This window comes from Triturus cristatus, chromosome 5_2 (assembly GCF_964204655.1).
Source record: "Triturus cristatus chromosome 5_2, aTriCri1.1, whole genome shotgun sequence".
Taxonomy (NCBI): domain Eukaryota; kingdom Metazoa; phylum Chordata; class Amphibia; order Caudata; family Salamandridae; genus Triturus; species Triturus cristatus.
In genome coordinates this window covers 1,057,671,127-1,057,689,358 of record NC_140588.1, presented here as the reverse complement: position 1 = coordinate 1,057,689,358, position 18,232 = coordinate 1,057,671,127, and the positions used below count along the sequence as shown (strand labels likewise).

The following is an 18,232-nucleotide window of genomic DNA, read 5'->3' as shown; positions in this document are numbered from 1 at the left end:
TATCTACACTGCATTGTGCTGCATTGTGCCGCATAATTTACATTTTCTTGCCACATAATTTGTTTAGCCCTGCCACATAATTTGGTTCTACCCTGCCGCATAATTTCAGTGGCCTTGCTTACAATTAAACAACACGGTTTACAAGACGTCATTTGAACTCGTAGTATTGTTTTGACAAATCTTTCCTTTTCTAGCTTTTTTCTCTTGAGCTACAATTTCAGTCATGCTCTCAAGTCAGGAGAGTACCAACGTTATCTACATCCGTGAAATAATTCTGTCATGTAAATAATTAAATTGTTCCTCGTATATTCGTTTTCTATTTTCAGACAATACTTTCATTTGTTCTGGCTCAAGAAAGTTTCCCATTTATGGCAAATAAAAATCAAATTGAAAGGATGTTGAGATGCTAGCAAGCATTTTTATTAAGAGAATATGCAATGCAAGCAGGAGAAAAAAAAGTAATGTGCTCAGACAGGTTTGATCTTTGCCTCCCACTGAGGAGTGCTTTTTTCAGTGTGTGGTAAACCTAGAATTTAAGATTGCCTCTTGAGTGCAAATTGTGCTCAGACCTGGGTTTTTTCTTCCTACAAATTCCTCCACGCTTGAGATGGAGACATCTGCGTGGGGGAAAACAATGCTGAAAGTGGAATACCCCATTCTTTTACAGGTTAAGTAGTTCAAAATTGCATGTTATTCCCCATTTCGACTGGGAAAGTTCAGAATTGTATTTATTCTGGGAGTCGTTACTGCCCTGTGGCGGGAGTGCATTCATGGAAGTGTTTCACAGTTGAAGAAGCTGCATGAGGGCTTTCAGCTTCCAGGAGGTGGATGATTAAGTGAGCAGCTTCTCTTCCCCTCTGGCCAGCTCCTCTTCTGATAGTTGGTACTCGCAGAAGAAGGCATATTTCGTGGTACACCACTGGCCGTTCCACAAGCCGTTGTCTGGAAGAGAAATCCATAGTGTCATATGAAGAATACACCTCGAGCTGTGGGCATGTGGGGTGGGAAGAAGGATTTGAGGCTGGAGAAGGTAGTACAGGATGTGGAGGGGAACAGAACCCTAGAATTTGCTACGATAAGGAATAAATGAAACAGCCTCACTGCAGATAAGGTGATGGACGCACAAAGAGTCATTGATTTAAAGAAATGCTTGTGTTATGAACTGGAGAGTGTTGAGGAAGCACGAGTGACGATGAGGAAAATGAAAGGACTGTTGGGTTCTCTTCCAGGGTATCCTCATGAAAGTCATAAGCATTAGAATATTCCCGCCCATGCGCGGGATCCCGGAAACACTATATTATATGTGCCCCACATATAAATATACATATATATATATATATATATATATATATATATATATATATATATATATATATATATATTATCTACTGGCGGTCGCCAGTAGATAGTTATAGTTAGGACCGTGTTTCCATAGGAAATCCGCAACATTCTATTTGGAATAACTTTGGCGCTGATTGACGAATCCTCACGAAATTTTCAAAATAGGTAGGGCGCTCCGCTCAGCTCGTACACTGAAAGTCTCGGGGGGATTCGTCAAGCGGGGGCTGAGAAAAAAGGGGGGTCCCAAAACGCGTTTTTCCCATGCAATTTTCCATAGGGACCTTTAGTCCAAGCTACAGCCCAAACGGCTGAACAGAATTACTTTAAATTTGGCAAAGAGGTAGTCCTCAGGTCAGGGATGTGCCTTTTGCATATCTGGAGTCAATCTGTTCATTAGTTCCTGAGACAATTGCAGTTAAAAGTACATACATATCTATAGGCGCGCACGCTAACGTGCGCAAGCGTAATTCTGATTGGTTGTTACATGTCAGTGAACGTTCGAATCGGTCGAAATCAGGAAGTGTCGGCCGCCATTTTGTTTGTTTTCAGTGCGAGAGTGGAAAAGGAAGGTGGCGAACGTGAAAAGGGGGCAGGGTGGACAGTTCCTGACCCCCTAGCCTTGGTCAGGGGGTCACAGGAGGACCCCGAGGGGCCAAAAAAAAGTTTTTAATTTTTTTTAAAAATCGCGGAGTGCGCGCACCGTGCGCGCACGGCACGAACCGCGTAACGTGGGCGCGCGCGCGCACGGTGAAAAACCTTAAAAAAAAATATTAATAAATACATAACTTAGCATTTAAAAAACCGTACAAATTCACTGAAAAAACCATAGGTTTCACACACGTTATAGTTAGGAATTAGCATTTAAAAAACCTTGCAAATTCACTTAAAAAACCATAGGTTTCACACATGTTATAGTTAGCTGGACATTTCACTCGTAAAAAACCAATGAAATTCCCCCGTTATAGTTATGAAAGGGAACTATAACTCACGCGACCGCAATCCAGTGCTGATGACGTCAGATATTACATCACTGATGTCATATGTGTCTTTCTGTAAAATAAATATTTATTAAATATGTATAGCTAAAGGTTAAAGGAAGGAAAAATGGGTAAATAAGTGTCTAAATACAGTGATGTAATATCTGACGTCATCAGCACTGGATTGCGGTCGCATGAGTTATAGTTCCCTTTACTAACTATAACAGGGGAATTTCATTGGTTTTTTACGAGTGAAATGTCCAGCTAACTATAACATGTGTGAAACCTATGGTTTTTTAAGTGAATTTGCAAGGTTTTTTAAATGCTAATTCCTAACTATAACGTGTGTGAAACCTATGGTTTTTTAGGAATTGTGGTATGTTCTAAGGTGATTTCACCATGTGAAAAAGCCTTCTGCTGGGATATCATGATTGAGAGAAAAATATTTTCTCATGCTTTTCCCACAGATGTTTGGAAGGTGATCTATAAGCTCAACTGAGAGCTTATTTTCTGTAAATTCACATTATCTTTCTCAGTCATGTGAGAATGAAGTCTGACATTCTCAGTAAAACATGTACATCCAACAAGGGCAGAGACTGTCAGTTGATTCCTTTGTGTTCTACTGCAGCTTCCCAGAGTGTTCCAAAGAACAACTAGAGCGCTAACAGTCCTACTTATGATAAACGTATGGCACACCTGAAGCCATCTTGCTTGGATTAAAGTGGTAACTCTTAAAACATTTAATTTAAAAAGGAACAAAATGAGGGGGTTCATTTTTCCATAAAAAGTATGATTAGTGCTGCAGAAAGAAAAATTAGGGCACATTTTGAGTGACTTCTCAAATCCTCTTCTATTTCATTAAAAAAATCTGACATGCAGACTGAAACATGCACTTTCAATACCAGCAGCAGTTTTCCCTGGTGAGCAGTAGCTTTACTACAGTGATCTAATGAGCAAAAAGAGTGCTAACATTCTGAATTTATGACAAATGTGTGACACATCTGAATGCCTTTGGAATCAAAGTAAAAAACTGAAAGTATTTCCTACTGAGGAGACTGCAGTAAATGAGGAAATTAGGAAACTTCATAACAAATAAGTCTGCCAAGATGGCCACCAGAGACAAAAGAGCCCAAATGTAGCCCAAATATTACCCAGATGTAGCCCAAGTATAGCCCAATGACAGAATGTCCCAGAGTGTTCTTAAAAACAACTAGAGCGCTTACTGTCTTCATTATGACAAAAGTATGGCACACCTGAAGCCATCTTGATTGGAATAAACTGGTAACACTTAAAACATTTAATTTAAAACGGAACACAATGAGGGGGTTCATTTTGCCATAGAAATTATGATTAATGCTGAAGAAAGAAAATGAGGGCACATTTTGAGTGACTTCTCAAATCCTCTTCTATTTCATTAAAAAATTCTGACATGCAGACTGAAACATGCACTTTTAATACCAGGAGCAGACTTCCATGGTGAACAGTAGTTTTACTACAGTGATCTAATGAGCAACTAGAGTGCTAACATTCAGAATTTATGGCAAATGTGTGACATATCTGAATACCTTCATGATGGAATCAAAGTAAAAAACTGAAAGCATTTCCTACTGAGGAGACTGCAGTACATGAGGAAATTAGGAAACTTCATAACAAATAAATCTCCCAAGATGGCCACCGGAGACAAAAGAGCCCAAATGTAGCCCAAAATCACCCAGATGTAGCCCAAATATAGCCCAATGACAGAAGTGTGCAAAACACTTATTATTTTGTGTTTTTGCAGTGTTATATAGTACAGACTTGTCAGGTATTGGAGTGCTTTACATGAGCATTGGTTACATCACACAAGAACAAATTCATTTTGGTTGTAGTCATGGGGAGACTAAGTTATTTGACCAGAATCACAGAATGTCGAGCTGAAGCAGAAACTCCAACCTGGTTCCCCAGTTGCAAAGTCTGCAGTTCTGGAAGTAACACCACATCCTCTCCCCTAAGTGCAACATTTAATCAAGTGGTCAACTGGATAAAAAAACATAAAGGTAACAAATAATTTAAAAGTGCTTTCTCGCTATTTGAAAACTCAGAAAATATGTCCTTATTTTAGTCTTTTAGAGCACTAACCATAATTTTGATGCCAATAAGACCCTCTCATATATGTAATTTCTAAAGGAAATGCGCTAGGTATTACAGTTTTGATTACATCAAGATGACGTCAGGCGTTCCACACTTTTGTAATAAATATAGAATGTTAGCAATCTAGTTGTTCATTAGGATACTGTTGAGAGACAGAGGCCAGGGGCACGGACTCTGAAAATTGAAGGCAGGTAGGAGGGTGCATAGGCAACAATTTAACCACACTGAGCAGGCAGGAAGGGCCGTGGCAGCACAACAGACTATGGAGGGCAGTGGAAAGGGGGGCAGGGGCAACAAACCAACAATACAGGACTTGCAAGAGAGGCTGTGGCAATGTAATAGACCATTGTGGGCAGAAGGAAGAGGCAATGGTAGTACAACCATACATGCCAACAGATCCCGATTCAGCCAGGAAACGTCCAATGTTTTTAAGCTCAAATGGGCTTTATTTTATCTGTCTCCTGTCTACAATCTCCTCTTTTTCAATGTAACTCAAAGGGGAAAATCAATACCCCAGTTTTTTTTCAAAATCTCCCTCTTACCAAGTTCAAAATGTTCGCAAGTATGGTACATTGGATCATGGAAGGAAATGGGGTAGGGACATGGACTTGGATAACAGAGGACAGGAGGGACATGGAGAGGTGCACCAAACTGACCCTGCAGGGCAGGCATCAGGGTTTACAGCAGCACAATACACCACACAGGGCATGCGGGACGGGAGTGCAGCACAACAATCCATAGAAAGCAAGAGGGAGGGGACAGGACCATGCACATGGACAACAGAGAACAGAGGGGCAAGAGGCAGGACCATCATGGACAGACAGGAGAGAAAGCTGCAGCATAACAGACCATAAAGGGCAGGAGAGATGGATCAGGGGCATTACAATGGAACAGACAAGCCAGGAGGGAGGGAGTAGGGGTCTGCACATGTAAACAGAGGGCTGGGGGCAAGGGGGCAGGGCAGGAGCAGCAAGATAGCCATGGAGGTCAGGCAGGATGGGCACTAGAAGCAAGACACACCATGAAGAGCAACAGTGAGACTGTGATGGCATACACACAGACCATGGAGGGAAGGTGGGAGGGGTTCAGGGGCAGCTAACTGACCACACAGGGAAGGTGGGAGGGGCCATGGCAGCACAGAAGACCATGCATGGCAAGTGGGAGGGTTAGTGGTAGCACAATGGCTATGATGGGCAAGAAGGAGGGTGCAGGGGCATGCACAAAGGACGATGGAGGATAGAAGGGAGTGTCAGGACCTGTGCACAGACAAGAAAGTTCAGGGGAAGGGGCCTCACAACAGACCGCACGGGGCAGGCAGGAGGAGCAGTTGCAGCACAACAGACAAGGGAGGGCAGAAGGGTGTGGCAGTACAATGGACCATGTAGGACAGGAGGAAGAGGATAGGGGCATGGCATGTGGACAGGCAGGGTGGAGGTGGCAGGGACAGGTTACAGTCATCTGACAATGCTAGGCAGGTGGGAGGGGAGTGGCAGCTCAACAGAACACTCAGAGTAGATAGGAGTGGCAGGTCCATGGAACATGGTGGGCAAAAAGGATGGAGCAGGGGCATACACAAAGACATCAGAGGGCAGGGGGAAGGAGAATAGGGGCAGCAAGCTAAGCACAGAGTTTAAGCAGGAGGTCAATGATGGGGCATAGAATTGGGAAATGGAGGGCAGGAGGAGTGGACTGGTACATCATACTAAATTGAGGGCAGTGGCAGCACATCAGACCATGCATGGCAGGAGGGAGGAGGCTAGTCCATGAATTCACACAACAGAGGATAGGGAGGAGGGGGATGGGGCAGCAAGGTAACTGTTCAGAGAAGGAGGGTATTAGGAACTTTATTGTTTTTAAAACGTGTGTCTGTGCGAACTACTTAAAATATGAACAAGTATGCAGCATAATCTCACTTTTATTCAGGAAGAAGAGGACGTTTGTGACTGTGACTCTGGGCTCACTTGGCAGAAACACCCCCTGACCCTCCACCCCCTATCGCAAAATGTAATGCCCGTGAAAAGGGTAGGTGAACACAATGTTATATAGAACATAGTCCTGAGAGCACGATTGAAAATGAAAACTAGATATAGTGTATGGTATAAACTGTGCACCAAAAAGTGTAATATAAGATGATCCGGGCGTGAAATATAATATACAATACGTTGTGCGCAATGACAGATTCATTGGAGAGCGCGAGATAGCACAGGCACTAGCGGGTGCTATGCGATATGCGCCTTGGAGTGTAATATGCACAGGGCAGTGTTGTGTAACCTAACTAGTCTCTAAAGTTGTAATATAAAATATGTGCTGGGGAGTGTAACGTTGCATATGCACTGTGACAAAGATATGGATCCTAGATTGTAATATGTATGGCATAGCACTGTGCGTTATAACATAGGCATCGAGGAAGGCACGTTAGATGGGGCAATATAACCCGTGCGAAGACAAGTGTGGCATGACATATTCACGGGGTGGTGTTACAGTGCACATGGGCTAGAGAGTGTCAGAGCATATGCAGTAGCTAATGGAATACAACACAGAGGTTTGTGGCACTCAGCAGGCAATGGTGGGTGTAACACAGCATTGGGCTCTGCCAGGAGCGCGCTGTGACTCTCAAGTGATGTTCGTCCCCTTTCCAGAGAGTAAAATAAAAAGTATTACACATCCGGCAGTGGATGTGTGTTTTATTAACCGTGAGGGGGGTTTCTTGCATAGTTTTGGTCGAATTTTTGTCGAATCCCCTTTGAATGGCTTGGTGTACATGTGTATTAAATGTGCCCGTCAATAGCTACCCATGTTTGTATAAATAAACGACAAGGGTGTCTACCGGGATTAGGCACGGTAGGGCATCAGACATGTCAGAGCTTCACTAGTGGTGTAAATACATTCCACGTGGATTCATTGTATGCATAGTCGCCTTTTAATGAATATCACGCAAATCGTCATGGTGATAGGTACGTACGGTTTGTCCAGCATGTCCTAGGTGTGTCTGTAAATATATATTTTTTTAAAATAATAAAAAACAGTGGCCGGCCCTGGGGATTGGGGTCAAAAAATATAATTAGGAGACAGGCCCTGGGGGATGGGTCATCAGGGCCAATAAATTAGAATAAGAAGGGGAACCACACAGCCCCCCTTCTTAAAAACATTAAAATAAATAAAAGACTGGCATCGTGCCGGAGGCCACGCCCCCTCCTTGCAGCACTCTGCAAACGCGCCCCCTGGCGAGTTGTAAGTTGGGGAATTAATTCCTCTTCAATACTGAGGGTCCCTGAGGGCCAACTAGCCCAACAGGCATCTCCAGTATGCACCAGGGAGCTGCGCTGCAGACAGGTGTTCTGAGGCCAAGCCCCTTTTTACACCTCTCTGCAACGCAGCTCTGTGGCGCTTACTGGAGGTACCTAGTGGTCTAGTTTGACCCTAGGGACCCTTAGGATTCAAGGGGACTTAATCTCTCAATTTGAACAGCCACAGGGCGCGTTTACACAGTGGTGAAGGGAGGGGACGGGGCCTGAGGTGACGTGTGCAAACACGCACTATGGCACGTTTTAAATTGGGGATATCATTTTCCTTCAATACTGAGGGCCCCTGGGGGCTAACTAGCCCACCAAGTGCTTCCAGTAAGCGCCACTGAGCTGCATTGCAGAGAGGTGGTCCAGGCCGTGCCACTTTTTACACCTCTCTGCAACGCAGCTCTGTGTCACTTACTGGAGGTACCTAGTGGGCTAGTTGGACCCTAGGGACCCTCAGGATTCAAATGAACTTAATCTCCCAACTAAAAACGGACACAGGGCGTGTTTACACAGTGGTGAAGGGAGGGGACGGGGCCTGAGTTAACGTGTGCAAAAACGCCCTGTGGCTTGTTTTAAGAGGTAGTTTTAATCCCCCTGCCCTATTATATACTAGGGGCTTACAGAGGAGGTCATGCTAATCACAGGGGGTCCCCAACGCATAATGTTCCCTAGTGTATGTAGGTGTTTTCACTGTATTCTAAGTGTCTTTTAACATAGCACTGGCTCTAGGACTGGTTAGTCAGACTCAGTTACCACCAGTATCCGTCTGAAAAAGTTGAGGGTACAGGATGATTTTGCAACAAGGCTTCTTTCTGCTCTACTTTTTGTTCTTTCTGCACGTTATCCTTCTTCCTGCACTTTTCTTCGTGTGCCTCTGTCGTCGACTTTACATCGTCGTTTGACGTCGAGGCACGATGAGTCGCCTCCCCCTCATCGGCGCAGGTCTCCGTCGACGAGGCGTTCGACGTCGAGCAGACGGGAGGCACGACATGCACACAGATCGACGTCAAGAGCACGCTCGACGTCGAGACAAGCCTCGGTGAGGTCTGGGGACTCTGTGGTTCTCGTAACGGAGTCGGCTTCACGTCATTCATCCTCCCGCTCGTCCAGGAGGGCTTCTCCAAGGTCAGCAACGCCACACAGCCGTTCCAAGGTTGCTGTCCAACCTTCAAGACCACAAGTGCCCATTTCTACGGTGCAGCTGTCACCACAATGGTTGCGACCACTACATCACTGGTGGGATTCGGGGGCGACCAGGAGGATGCAAGAATATGTCGGTCGGCATCACTGGTCTCCTCTCCAGAGACTGGTGGAAGAAGTGGACAGGGTGAGTCCACCTCGACGAGCACGCGAGAGATCACCTGTGCGACAGCGCTCCAGATCACGCTCCCCCAGGCGAGAGGAACATGCGGTGAGAGAGGATCGTGCTGGGAGATCCAGAGAGCGTCGGCGGAGTAGGAGAACGCCGTCTACTTCCTCCACTTCATCCACCCAGTCCTCAAGGCGGGATTACTCTCCCACACTTACGGACAGCCCCATATCCAGGGTCTCGCCTATTGATGATATCAATACATATCACGAGGTCCTGCAGAGAGGCGCACAGAAACTTAACATACAAATGTCAGTCCCTCAGGTCACAACCTCCGTGATTTTTGAGACTCTTCACCAGAAGACAGCGTCTAGACCTCTGCTTCCCTTGGTTCCGGGGATCCTCGAGCCAGTTATGGACACCTTCTTAACACCTTCCACCATCAAGGCGGTGCCTGCTCGCATCCTGAAAAAGTATAAGCCTCTGATCCGGTGTTTGTTAAGTCAGACCCGCCGGCAGACTCTGTCATAGTAGCAGCAGCAAGACAGACTAACGCCGTCTCGGCATCTTCCTCTGTCCCTCCTGATAAAGAGAGCAGAGCGCAGGACTCATGGGGTCGCAAAGCTTGCACGTCAGCGGCTGCATCCCTGAAGGTCTCAAGCGCGGCGGCGCTGCTCACCCGCTACGATAGGGCCCTCTGGGACTCTTTGGATCGTTTTAAATCTAAGCTTCCAAAGGAGGACCAGAAAGACTTCGACGAAATAGTCACGGAGGGATCTCTGGTGGCTAATCAGTCAATCAGCACAGCAGCGGATGGCGCGGTGCTAGCAGCTCATTCCTACGCACATGGGGTGTGCGCCCGAAGATCGTCCTGGTTGCGACTCACAGGGCTGAAACCAGACGCTCAGCAGAGAATTCTAAACCTCCCATTCTCTGGCTCTTCCCTCTTCGGCGCGCATGCAGATGAAGAAATGACCCGCATGAAAACTGAGCTGGACACTCTTAAGGCGGTTGGGCTTGAGAAGAAGAAGGAGTTCAAGCGCCGCTACAGAACCAACCAGCGCAAAGGGCCTCAACAGAGGGTTCAAACCCCTCAGTGGACCCAGAACAAAGCGCAGGGAAAATCGCAGTATCGAGGAGGAAAGTCCAGCAGAGGTAGAGGAGGCCACCAGCAGTAGTCCTCTTCCACGGCAAAGGCAGGAGGAAAATCATGAGCAGTCGCTTCCTCTGCCGCCGTTGCCCACTCCAGTGGGGGGAAGTGCTTCACAACATCTGGCAGAGTGGGCCGGCATCACAAAAGATCGCTGGGTGCTGAATATACTGCGCAATGGATATGCGCTACGTTTCCGTGCGCTTCCAAAAGACATTCCACCAAAAAAGTCCCGTCCTCATCAATTACTGCTGCTCCGACAGGAAGTGCGGACCCTTCTCCAAAAGCATGCCATAGAAAGGGTCCCTCCGTCTCAAATTGGCAAGGGAGTGTACTCCCGGTACTTTCTGGTCCCCAAAAAAGATCAGGAGCACAAATTCCGACCGATTCTGGACCTTCGCCTCCTGAACAAGGTCATAGTCAAAGAGAAGTTTCGCATGTTGGCACTTCATCAGATATGTCCACATCTGCAAGTGGGGGATTGGATGTGTTCGGTGGACCTACAAGATGCATACTTCCATATCTCCATAGCAAAGCGTCATCGCAGGTACCTGCAGTTTGTGGTCGGCCGCAAGCACTATCAGTACAAGGTCCTGCCCTTTGGTCTCAAGTCAGCTCCGGGAGTCTTCACCAAATGCATGGCAGTGGTTGTAGCAGCTCTCCACAGAAAAGGTCTCTTCGTCTATCCGTACTTAGACGACTGGCTGCTGAAAGGTTAATCTCAACTGCAGGTGAGGCGAGACTTCCAGACATGTCTTCTACAATTGCACGACCTCGGACTGCATGTCAACATGGAGAAGTCAGTGCAGCAACCCACTCAGACTATCCACTACCTTGGCTCCATTCTGGACACAAGCGTGGGAAGAGCGTTTCCTTCGGGGCAGAGACTGTCTTCAATGAAGCAGAAATGCAAGCTTCTGCTCCAGGTGCAAAATCCGCCGCTCCGGCAGGTGGCATCCCTGCTGGGGTCTATGGCGTCCTGCATCTTTCTCATCCCCCACACCAGGCTCAGGATGCGGCCTTTGCAACAGACTCTGGAGGACCAGTGGGATCAGTCGACAGGTCGCTGGGACGATCGAATATGTCTCTCCCAGGCGGCGAGATCCTCCCTCGCGTGGTGGACTCAGCAGCGGAATCTGATGGTGGGAGTCCCTTTTCACCAGCCTCTACCAGTGCAATCGTTGGTGACGGATGCGTCTCTGCAAGGCTGGGGGGCACACATGGGGTGCCTTCAGATACAGGGGCGGTGGTCGGCAAAGGAACAGACCTACCACATCAATATGCTGGAACTTCGAGCAGTCCACCTGGCTCTGAAAGCTTTCCTACCGGCAATTGAGTCAGATTCGGTCCTAGTCCAGACCGACAACACGACGACCATGTTCTACCTGAACAAACAGGGCGGAACTTGGTCGCGTCCTCTTTCTCTGGAATCTCAGGCGATCTGGCACTGGCTTCTCGCCCGAAACCTCTTGGTGGTGGCGGTGCATCTTCCAGGAGAGCTCAATGTCACGGCAGACGCACTCAGCAGGCACTTCGAAGATCAGCCAGACTGGGTGCTGCACGACGAGGTTGTGTCCAACCTTTTCCATCATTGGGGTCGTCCGGAGATGGATCTATTCGCAGACGACAAAAACACAAAATGCCACGCCTTCGCCTCCAGATTCCACCGTCCAGGGACAAGGGGGAATGCACTGTTGATGGACTGGTCAGGGACATTTGCCTACGCCTTTCCTCCTCTGCCCCTGATCCCGAAGGTGGTGACCAAGCTACTCAGATCCAACATGACCATGATTCTGATAGCTCCAGACTGGCCACGGCAGTGGTGGTACCCGGACCTTCTTCATCTGTCGGTACTTCCGCACAGGAGACTACCTTGCAGGCCGGACCTGCTGTCCAAGATGGGCGGGAGGATTCTTCATCCCAACCTTCCCTCACTGAGCTTGGCAGCATGGCTCCTGAGGTCTTGCAATACGGACATCTAAATCTGCCTCCTGATTGTATGCATATTTTGAAAGAAGCAAAAAGACCGGCCACTAGAGCGTCATATGCGTTCAAGTGGAAAAGTTTTTTTCTTTGGTGTAGGGATAATCACCTTGATCCGACGAAGAGTCAGGAAGATGTCATTCTCCCCTATCTTCTATACCTAGCGAGATCAGGTTTAAAGTATGCCTCTATCAGGGTCCATTTGTCTGCCATTACGGCATACAGAAGATCCCCTAGTCACCCCTCTTTTTTCCAGATGCAGGTGGTTAAGGACTTCTTACAGGGGTTGAAAAAAGTGTATCCCCCTGTTCGAAACCCTTCGCCTCCGTGGGAATTGAACCTGGTGTTATCCAAGTTGATGGGCTCACCTTTTGAGCCCATCCACAGAGCTTCCTTGCAGCATTTGTCTTGGAAGACCGCTTTTCTGGTAGCCATTACATCGGCGCGCAGAGTAAGCGAGATCCAAGCGCTGTGTATCAAAGAGCCTTATACTGTTTTTTCACCATAATAAGGTAGTCTTGAGAGCACATCCATCTTTTCTACCTAAGGTAGTGTCTGATTTCCATATCAATCAGTCCATTTCCCTTCCTTCTTTTTTTCCGAATCCTGCGACCCCTGCTGAGCGGTCGCTCCATTCCTTGGACCTTAAGAGGGTACTTAAGTTCTATTTGGAGAGTACCAAAGGAATCAGAAAATCGGATCAGCTATTTGTCAATTATGGCGCCATGAGAACAGGCTTCCCAGCCGCTAAAAGATCCATTTCGAGATGGATAGTGTCCTGCATCACCTTAGCTTACCAGCTGGCGAAGCGACCTTTACCGCTAACCCCCAAGGCTCATTCCACTAGGGGGAAAGCGGCCACAGTCGCTTTCTTGCATGATGTCCCAATGTCGGAGATCTGCAAGGCGGCAACCTGGAAATCGGTTCATACCTTTACGAGGCATTACTGCCTAGAATCTGATTCCAGGGCGGATGCTCAAGTAGGCCAGGCCTCCTTGAGGAATCTGTTTGGATAGTTCTTTTGCTCTTTCTGAGCTTTGTTTTTTAAGCTTACTGATCACATTTCTATGTTCTCATTTGCCCGCAGGGGGATGAGGTGAGGCTCGCTATTCTATTCTAATGCTTATGACTATTGATGAGGATCCCCTGGAAGAGAAGGATTAGTTACTTACCTGTAATCCTAGTTCTCTTCCAGGGGTATCCTCATCAAAGTCATAAGCAACCCTCCCGCCTCCCCGGGCAAAGGATTGGCTTTTGTTTTAAAGATGTGGTCATTCCTTTGTGCCATGGCCTTTTCAGTCTCCACAAAGAACAACTGAGCTAACTGCCACCCCTGAAGCATGATGGGTAGCTGGGGGGTTAGGTGTGCCTTAAAGGCACGGTGTCAGTTTATTGTTGTGCAGCTACAGGTTAGCTTTTCAGTCTTGTTAGACTGGGTATTTGCAATGCAGCCTGGGAGCTTACTATGCTTTCAGTGGTTTATCAGAATTTCTACTGTTTACTGAGCATTAAAACAGTTTCCAAACAAGTTTATGGCTGTTTCTCCTGTTTCTAATGCATGTTATATATATTTAGTGGAAATTCCTTACAGCATGTATCAGCTCTCATGGTTATTAGGCTGCAATTGCTTAATATATATATATATATATATATATATATATATATATATATATATATATTAAAGTTCTGGTGCTCAAATTTCTAAGAAATTGTGTTTAGATGACATAGAAGGTTTAGCATCTGCATTGGAGTTGTTGGGGGATGATATTGGTGAGAGGGACGAACGTTTTATGTTGGAACAAATGGGCTTGGAGCTCTCTGGCACAGTCCCCACAAAATTCAAACCAAAGTCTACGTTCAATCCCAACACACCTCACGACTCACTCGACACCTTTCACGAAGTAGTCATTAGAGACTTGATGCACATTTGGAACTCTATGCAAAACAGACATGCACAGAATTTAACTTTTGAACAACGACAGGCACTATCCTCTTTGAATAGTGACCCGGGGTTTGTTATCAAACCCTCGGACAAGGGGGGTAATGTGGTCCTCTGGGATATCAACCTGTACAAACAGGAGGCCAACGCACAATTGATTCATTCTGGTGACTATACCAAATCAAGCAAGGAAAAGTATACCTTGGCAGTGAATGTCTTTTACAATAAACTTGGGGAATGGAGAAAGAAGGGCCTTTTAGAGGAAGATGAATATCGCTTTCTCTATGTTAAACATCCGGTGGTACCCTGTTTCTATATGTTACCGAAGGTCCACAAAAATCGAACCACTCCCCCTGGTAGGCCAATAATATCGGCCAAAGGAAGCTTCCTTGAAAATACCTCCACCTTCTTGGATGCTGTCCTCTCTCCCTATGTTCTGTCTCTTCCCTCATACTGCAGGGACAGCACAGATTTCATCACTAAAATTGAAGGTATAGGGTGGCAAGAGGATTTTTGGTTGACAACAATTGACGTGGTGTCTTTGTACACCTGCATCAGACACTGTGATGGCATTAATGCATGCAAACACTTCTTTAGGGATAGGTCCATCTTCCTTTTTGACCAGACCAACATGTTTTTGGACATGTTGACTTTTTGTCTAGATAACAATTTTTACCTTTTTGAGGATCAATGGTTTAAACAGGAGGTTGGCACGGCGATGGGAAGTTGCTTTGCGCCGAGTTACGCATGCATGATGATGGGATGGTGGGAGGAGCAACTTTTGTGGACGGAGATGAATGAATTTTTGACGAAAAATATCGTCTTTTATACGAGGTATATAGACGATATTTTTCTGATATGGGGTGGTTCAAGGTCGGATCTTGATCTACTTTTTGAAACTTTTAATAACAACAGTGTTAACCTCCGTTTTACACATAAAGTTGCCCAGGATGAGATGGACTTCTTAGATGTACGGGTTCAGATTGTGGAAGGCATTTTGACTACCAGCCTCTATAGGAAGTCCACTGCTGGGAACAGCATTCTACACGCTAGAAGCCACCACCCATCTAGATTGAAGTGGAGTATCCCTTACGGGGAACTTTTGAGGGCCAAACGGAATTGCAGTTCTGAGGGCAGCTTTCAGAAAGAGCAGGAGACAATGTTGCAAAGATTCCGGGAGAGGGGTTACCCTGAGGATGTCCTTTTGACTGCTCAGAATAAAGTAGCCAAACAAAAAAGAACCACGTTACTAATCAAAAGACCTGTCTTGGAAGAACAATGTAAGACCATTAGAATGATTACCACATTCAATGTGGCGGCTAAAGCAGTTAACCATACGCTCAGCAAACATTGGCATTTGGTTAGAAGTGACCCAGTGGTGGGTACAAGTGTCAATGTTTTTCCCCAAGTCACTTACCGTAAAGCACGTTCCTTACAGGACATGCTGGTAAGAAGTTATTTGGGAGCAAGCAAAAAGTTGACTTGGATTCAACAACAAAAAGGCTTTTTCAAATGTGGGAAGTGCAAGGCTTGCACCACTAGCAAGAATGTAAAGACCTATCCCCTACCAACAGGGAAGTGTGGTGCCATCAAGAAGTTCATTAACTGCAATTCAGATTTCTGTGTGTATGTTATCAGGTGCCCATGCTCCAAACTTTATGTAGGAAGTACGATCTTTCCTGTAAAAAAACGTATTTTGGAACATCTAAGGGCCATCAGAAATGTTGATTTGAACTACTCAACAGCCAGGCACTGGTTGAAACATCATAGCAAGGATGTTAACTGCTTTTCATTCTTTGGTATTGACAGGGTGCCGGCCAACCCTAGAGGGGGAGATCGCCAAAAACAACTGAGAATCCTGGAGTCACAGTACATTATTCTTCTTGAGTCGAAGAATCCCTTTGGTCTCAATGAAGATGAGGAACTTTATGTACACATTGGATGAACATTTTATGGGAATGTGTCATGAATATTTTGATCGATTGTGTGATTTACTTTATACTCCTAGGACGTTGTTGTCTGATCGGTGCCCCCGGCTCTCTCTTGCCACATTCATTTTCTCATAGTAAATATTTGTTAGTGATTTTGTTTTTCACTCATATGAAACTCTCATTTGATGGGACCATGTGTTTAATGGTCACATGACCAATGTTTATAAGAGTGTTTATATGTATAGAATTGCCTATGAAGAGTATATTTGTTATTTCTCTCAGTTCAGAGCCACTTGGCTCTTTTTTTGTTATTATTTACACTCTTCTGTCTACGCACTTGCGTTTGTAAACTTTAATGATCTCATTTGGAGGATTTTGAAGTCTTCTGTCTATTTCAATGCTCGGACAGCGAGCCACACTTGGTCCATTTTCTATGTCTTTGTATGTTTTAAATGGAGGACGAGTGTTTTACTTTTTGTGGCCAGTGAAGAAGAGCGTCTGCTCGAAACGCGTAGCCAATAAAACTTTATTGAATTACTGGACCTTGGAGTGCGAGTGTTCCTTGATCTATTGCGGTGGAATCTTCATCCATATATATATATATATATATATATATATATATATACACACACATATGTATATATGTATATATATATATATATATTCACTTAAAAAAACATAGTTTCACACAAGTTATAGTTAGCTGTACATTTCACTCGTAAAAAACCAATGAAATTCCACGTTATAGTTAGATCAGGTAACTATAACTTGCGCACCCGCAATCCACTGCTGATGACGTCACATATTACATCACTCATGACATGGTCAGTGACATCACTCATGACATCACTGATGACATCTGAAATGACACATTGTGCATTGCGGTCGCGCAAGTTATAGTTACCTGATCTAACTATAACGTGGAATTTCATTGGTTTTTTACGAGTGAAATGTACAGCTAACTATAACTTGTGTGAAACCTATGTTTTTTTAAGTGAATTTCCAAGGTTTTTTAAATGCTAATTCCTAACTATAACCTGTGTGAAACCTATGGTTTTTTCAGTGAATTTGTACGGTTTTTGAAATGCTAAGTTATCTATTTATTGTTAATTTTTCGGCGCACGGTGCGCTTCGCGCACCATGCGCGCGCTGTGGGCACTCCTTGCGCATTTCGTACCGTGCACGCCACGCTATTTTTTTCAAAATATCAATTGTTTTTTTCTCCCTTGGGGGTCCTTAGATTTATATATTAAATGTGATTTTTTGTAAAAATTATTAAATTTATTTTTCATACTTTTTGGTCCTTCGTGAACCCCCTGACGAACGCTAGGGGGTCTGCAACTCTCTTCGTTGCCCCCTTTTCATGTTATCAACCTTTGTTTTTCAGTGCGAGAGACAGAAAATGGCGGCCGATACTTCCTGGTTTCGACCGATTCGAATGTTTACTTTGATCTAACAACCAATCAGAATCGCGCTCGCGCACGTCACCGTACACGTACGGTAAGCTTACCGTAAGCGCACGGAGCGCGCTTACAGATATATATATTGATTTAATTGCTATTTTCTCAGAAACTACTGAACAGATTTACACCAGACCTACAAAAGGCACTTCCTTGACCTCATGGCTACCTCTCTGCCAAATTACAAGTAATTCTGTTCAGCCGTTCGGGCTGTAGCTGTGTCTAAAGGTCCTATGGAAAAATGCATGGGGAAAACGCGATTTGGGACCCCCCTTTTTTCTCAGCCCCCGCTTGACGAATCACCCCGAGACTTTCAGGGTAGGAGCGGAGCGTAGCGCCCCATTAGTTTTGAAAATTTCGCGAGGATTCGTCAACCGGCGCCAAAGTTATTCAAAATAGAATTTTGAGATTTCCTATGGAAACATGGTCCTAACTATAACTATCTACTGGCGACCGCCAGTAGATAATATATATATATATATGTATATGTATATTTATATGTGGGGCACATATAATATAGTGTTTCCGGGATCCCGCGCATGGGCGGGAATATTCTAATGCTTATGACTTTGATGAGGATACCCCTGGAAGAGAACTAGGATTACAGGTAAGTAACTAATCCTTATTTACAAGCCCCTTGCACCGTGGGTGCGTCACTTTTAACATGGGAAAAAGCAGTGGCATAGCAAGACATTTTTACGCCTGGGGCGGCCCCTACG

At 45.4% G+C, this 18,232-nt stretch overlaps 1 protein-coding gene across 1 annotated transcript in view; it reads right to left on the bottom strand.

The window, feature by feature from the left end:
• Nucleotides 1-398: 398 nt before the first annotated feature.
• The window catches only part of LOC146829660 (C-type lectin mannose-binding isoform-like), a 58,448-nt gene continuing 40,614 nt past the window's right edge, over nt 399-18,232 (bottom strand). The window contains exon 5 of the mRNA XM_085606711.1: nt 399-942. Coding sequence (XP_085462837.1) covers nt 833-942 — 110 coding nt within the window. The 3' untranslated portion in view covers nt 399-832. The remainder of the gene's footprint in view (nt 943-18,232) is intronic.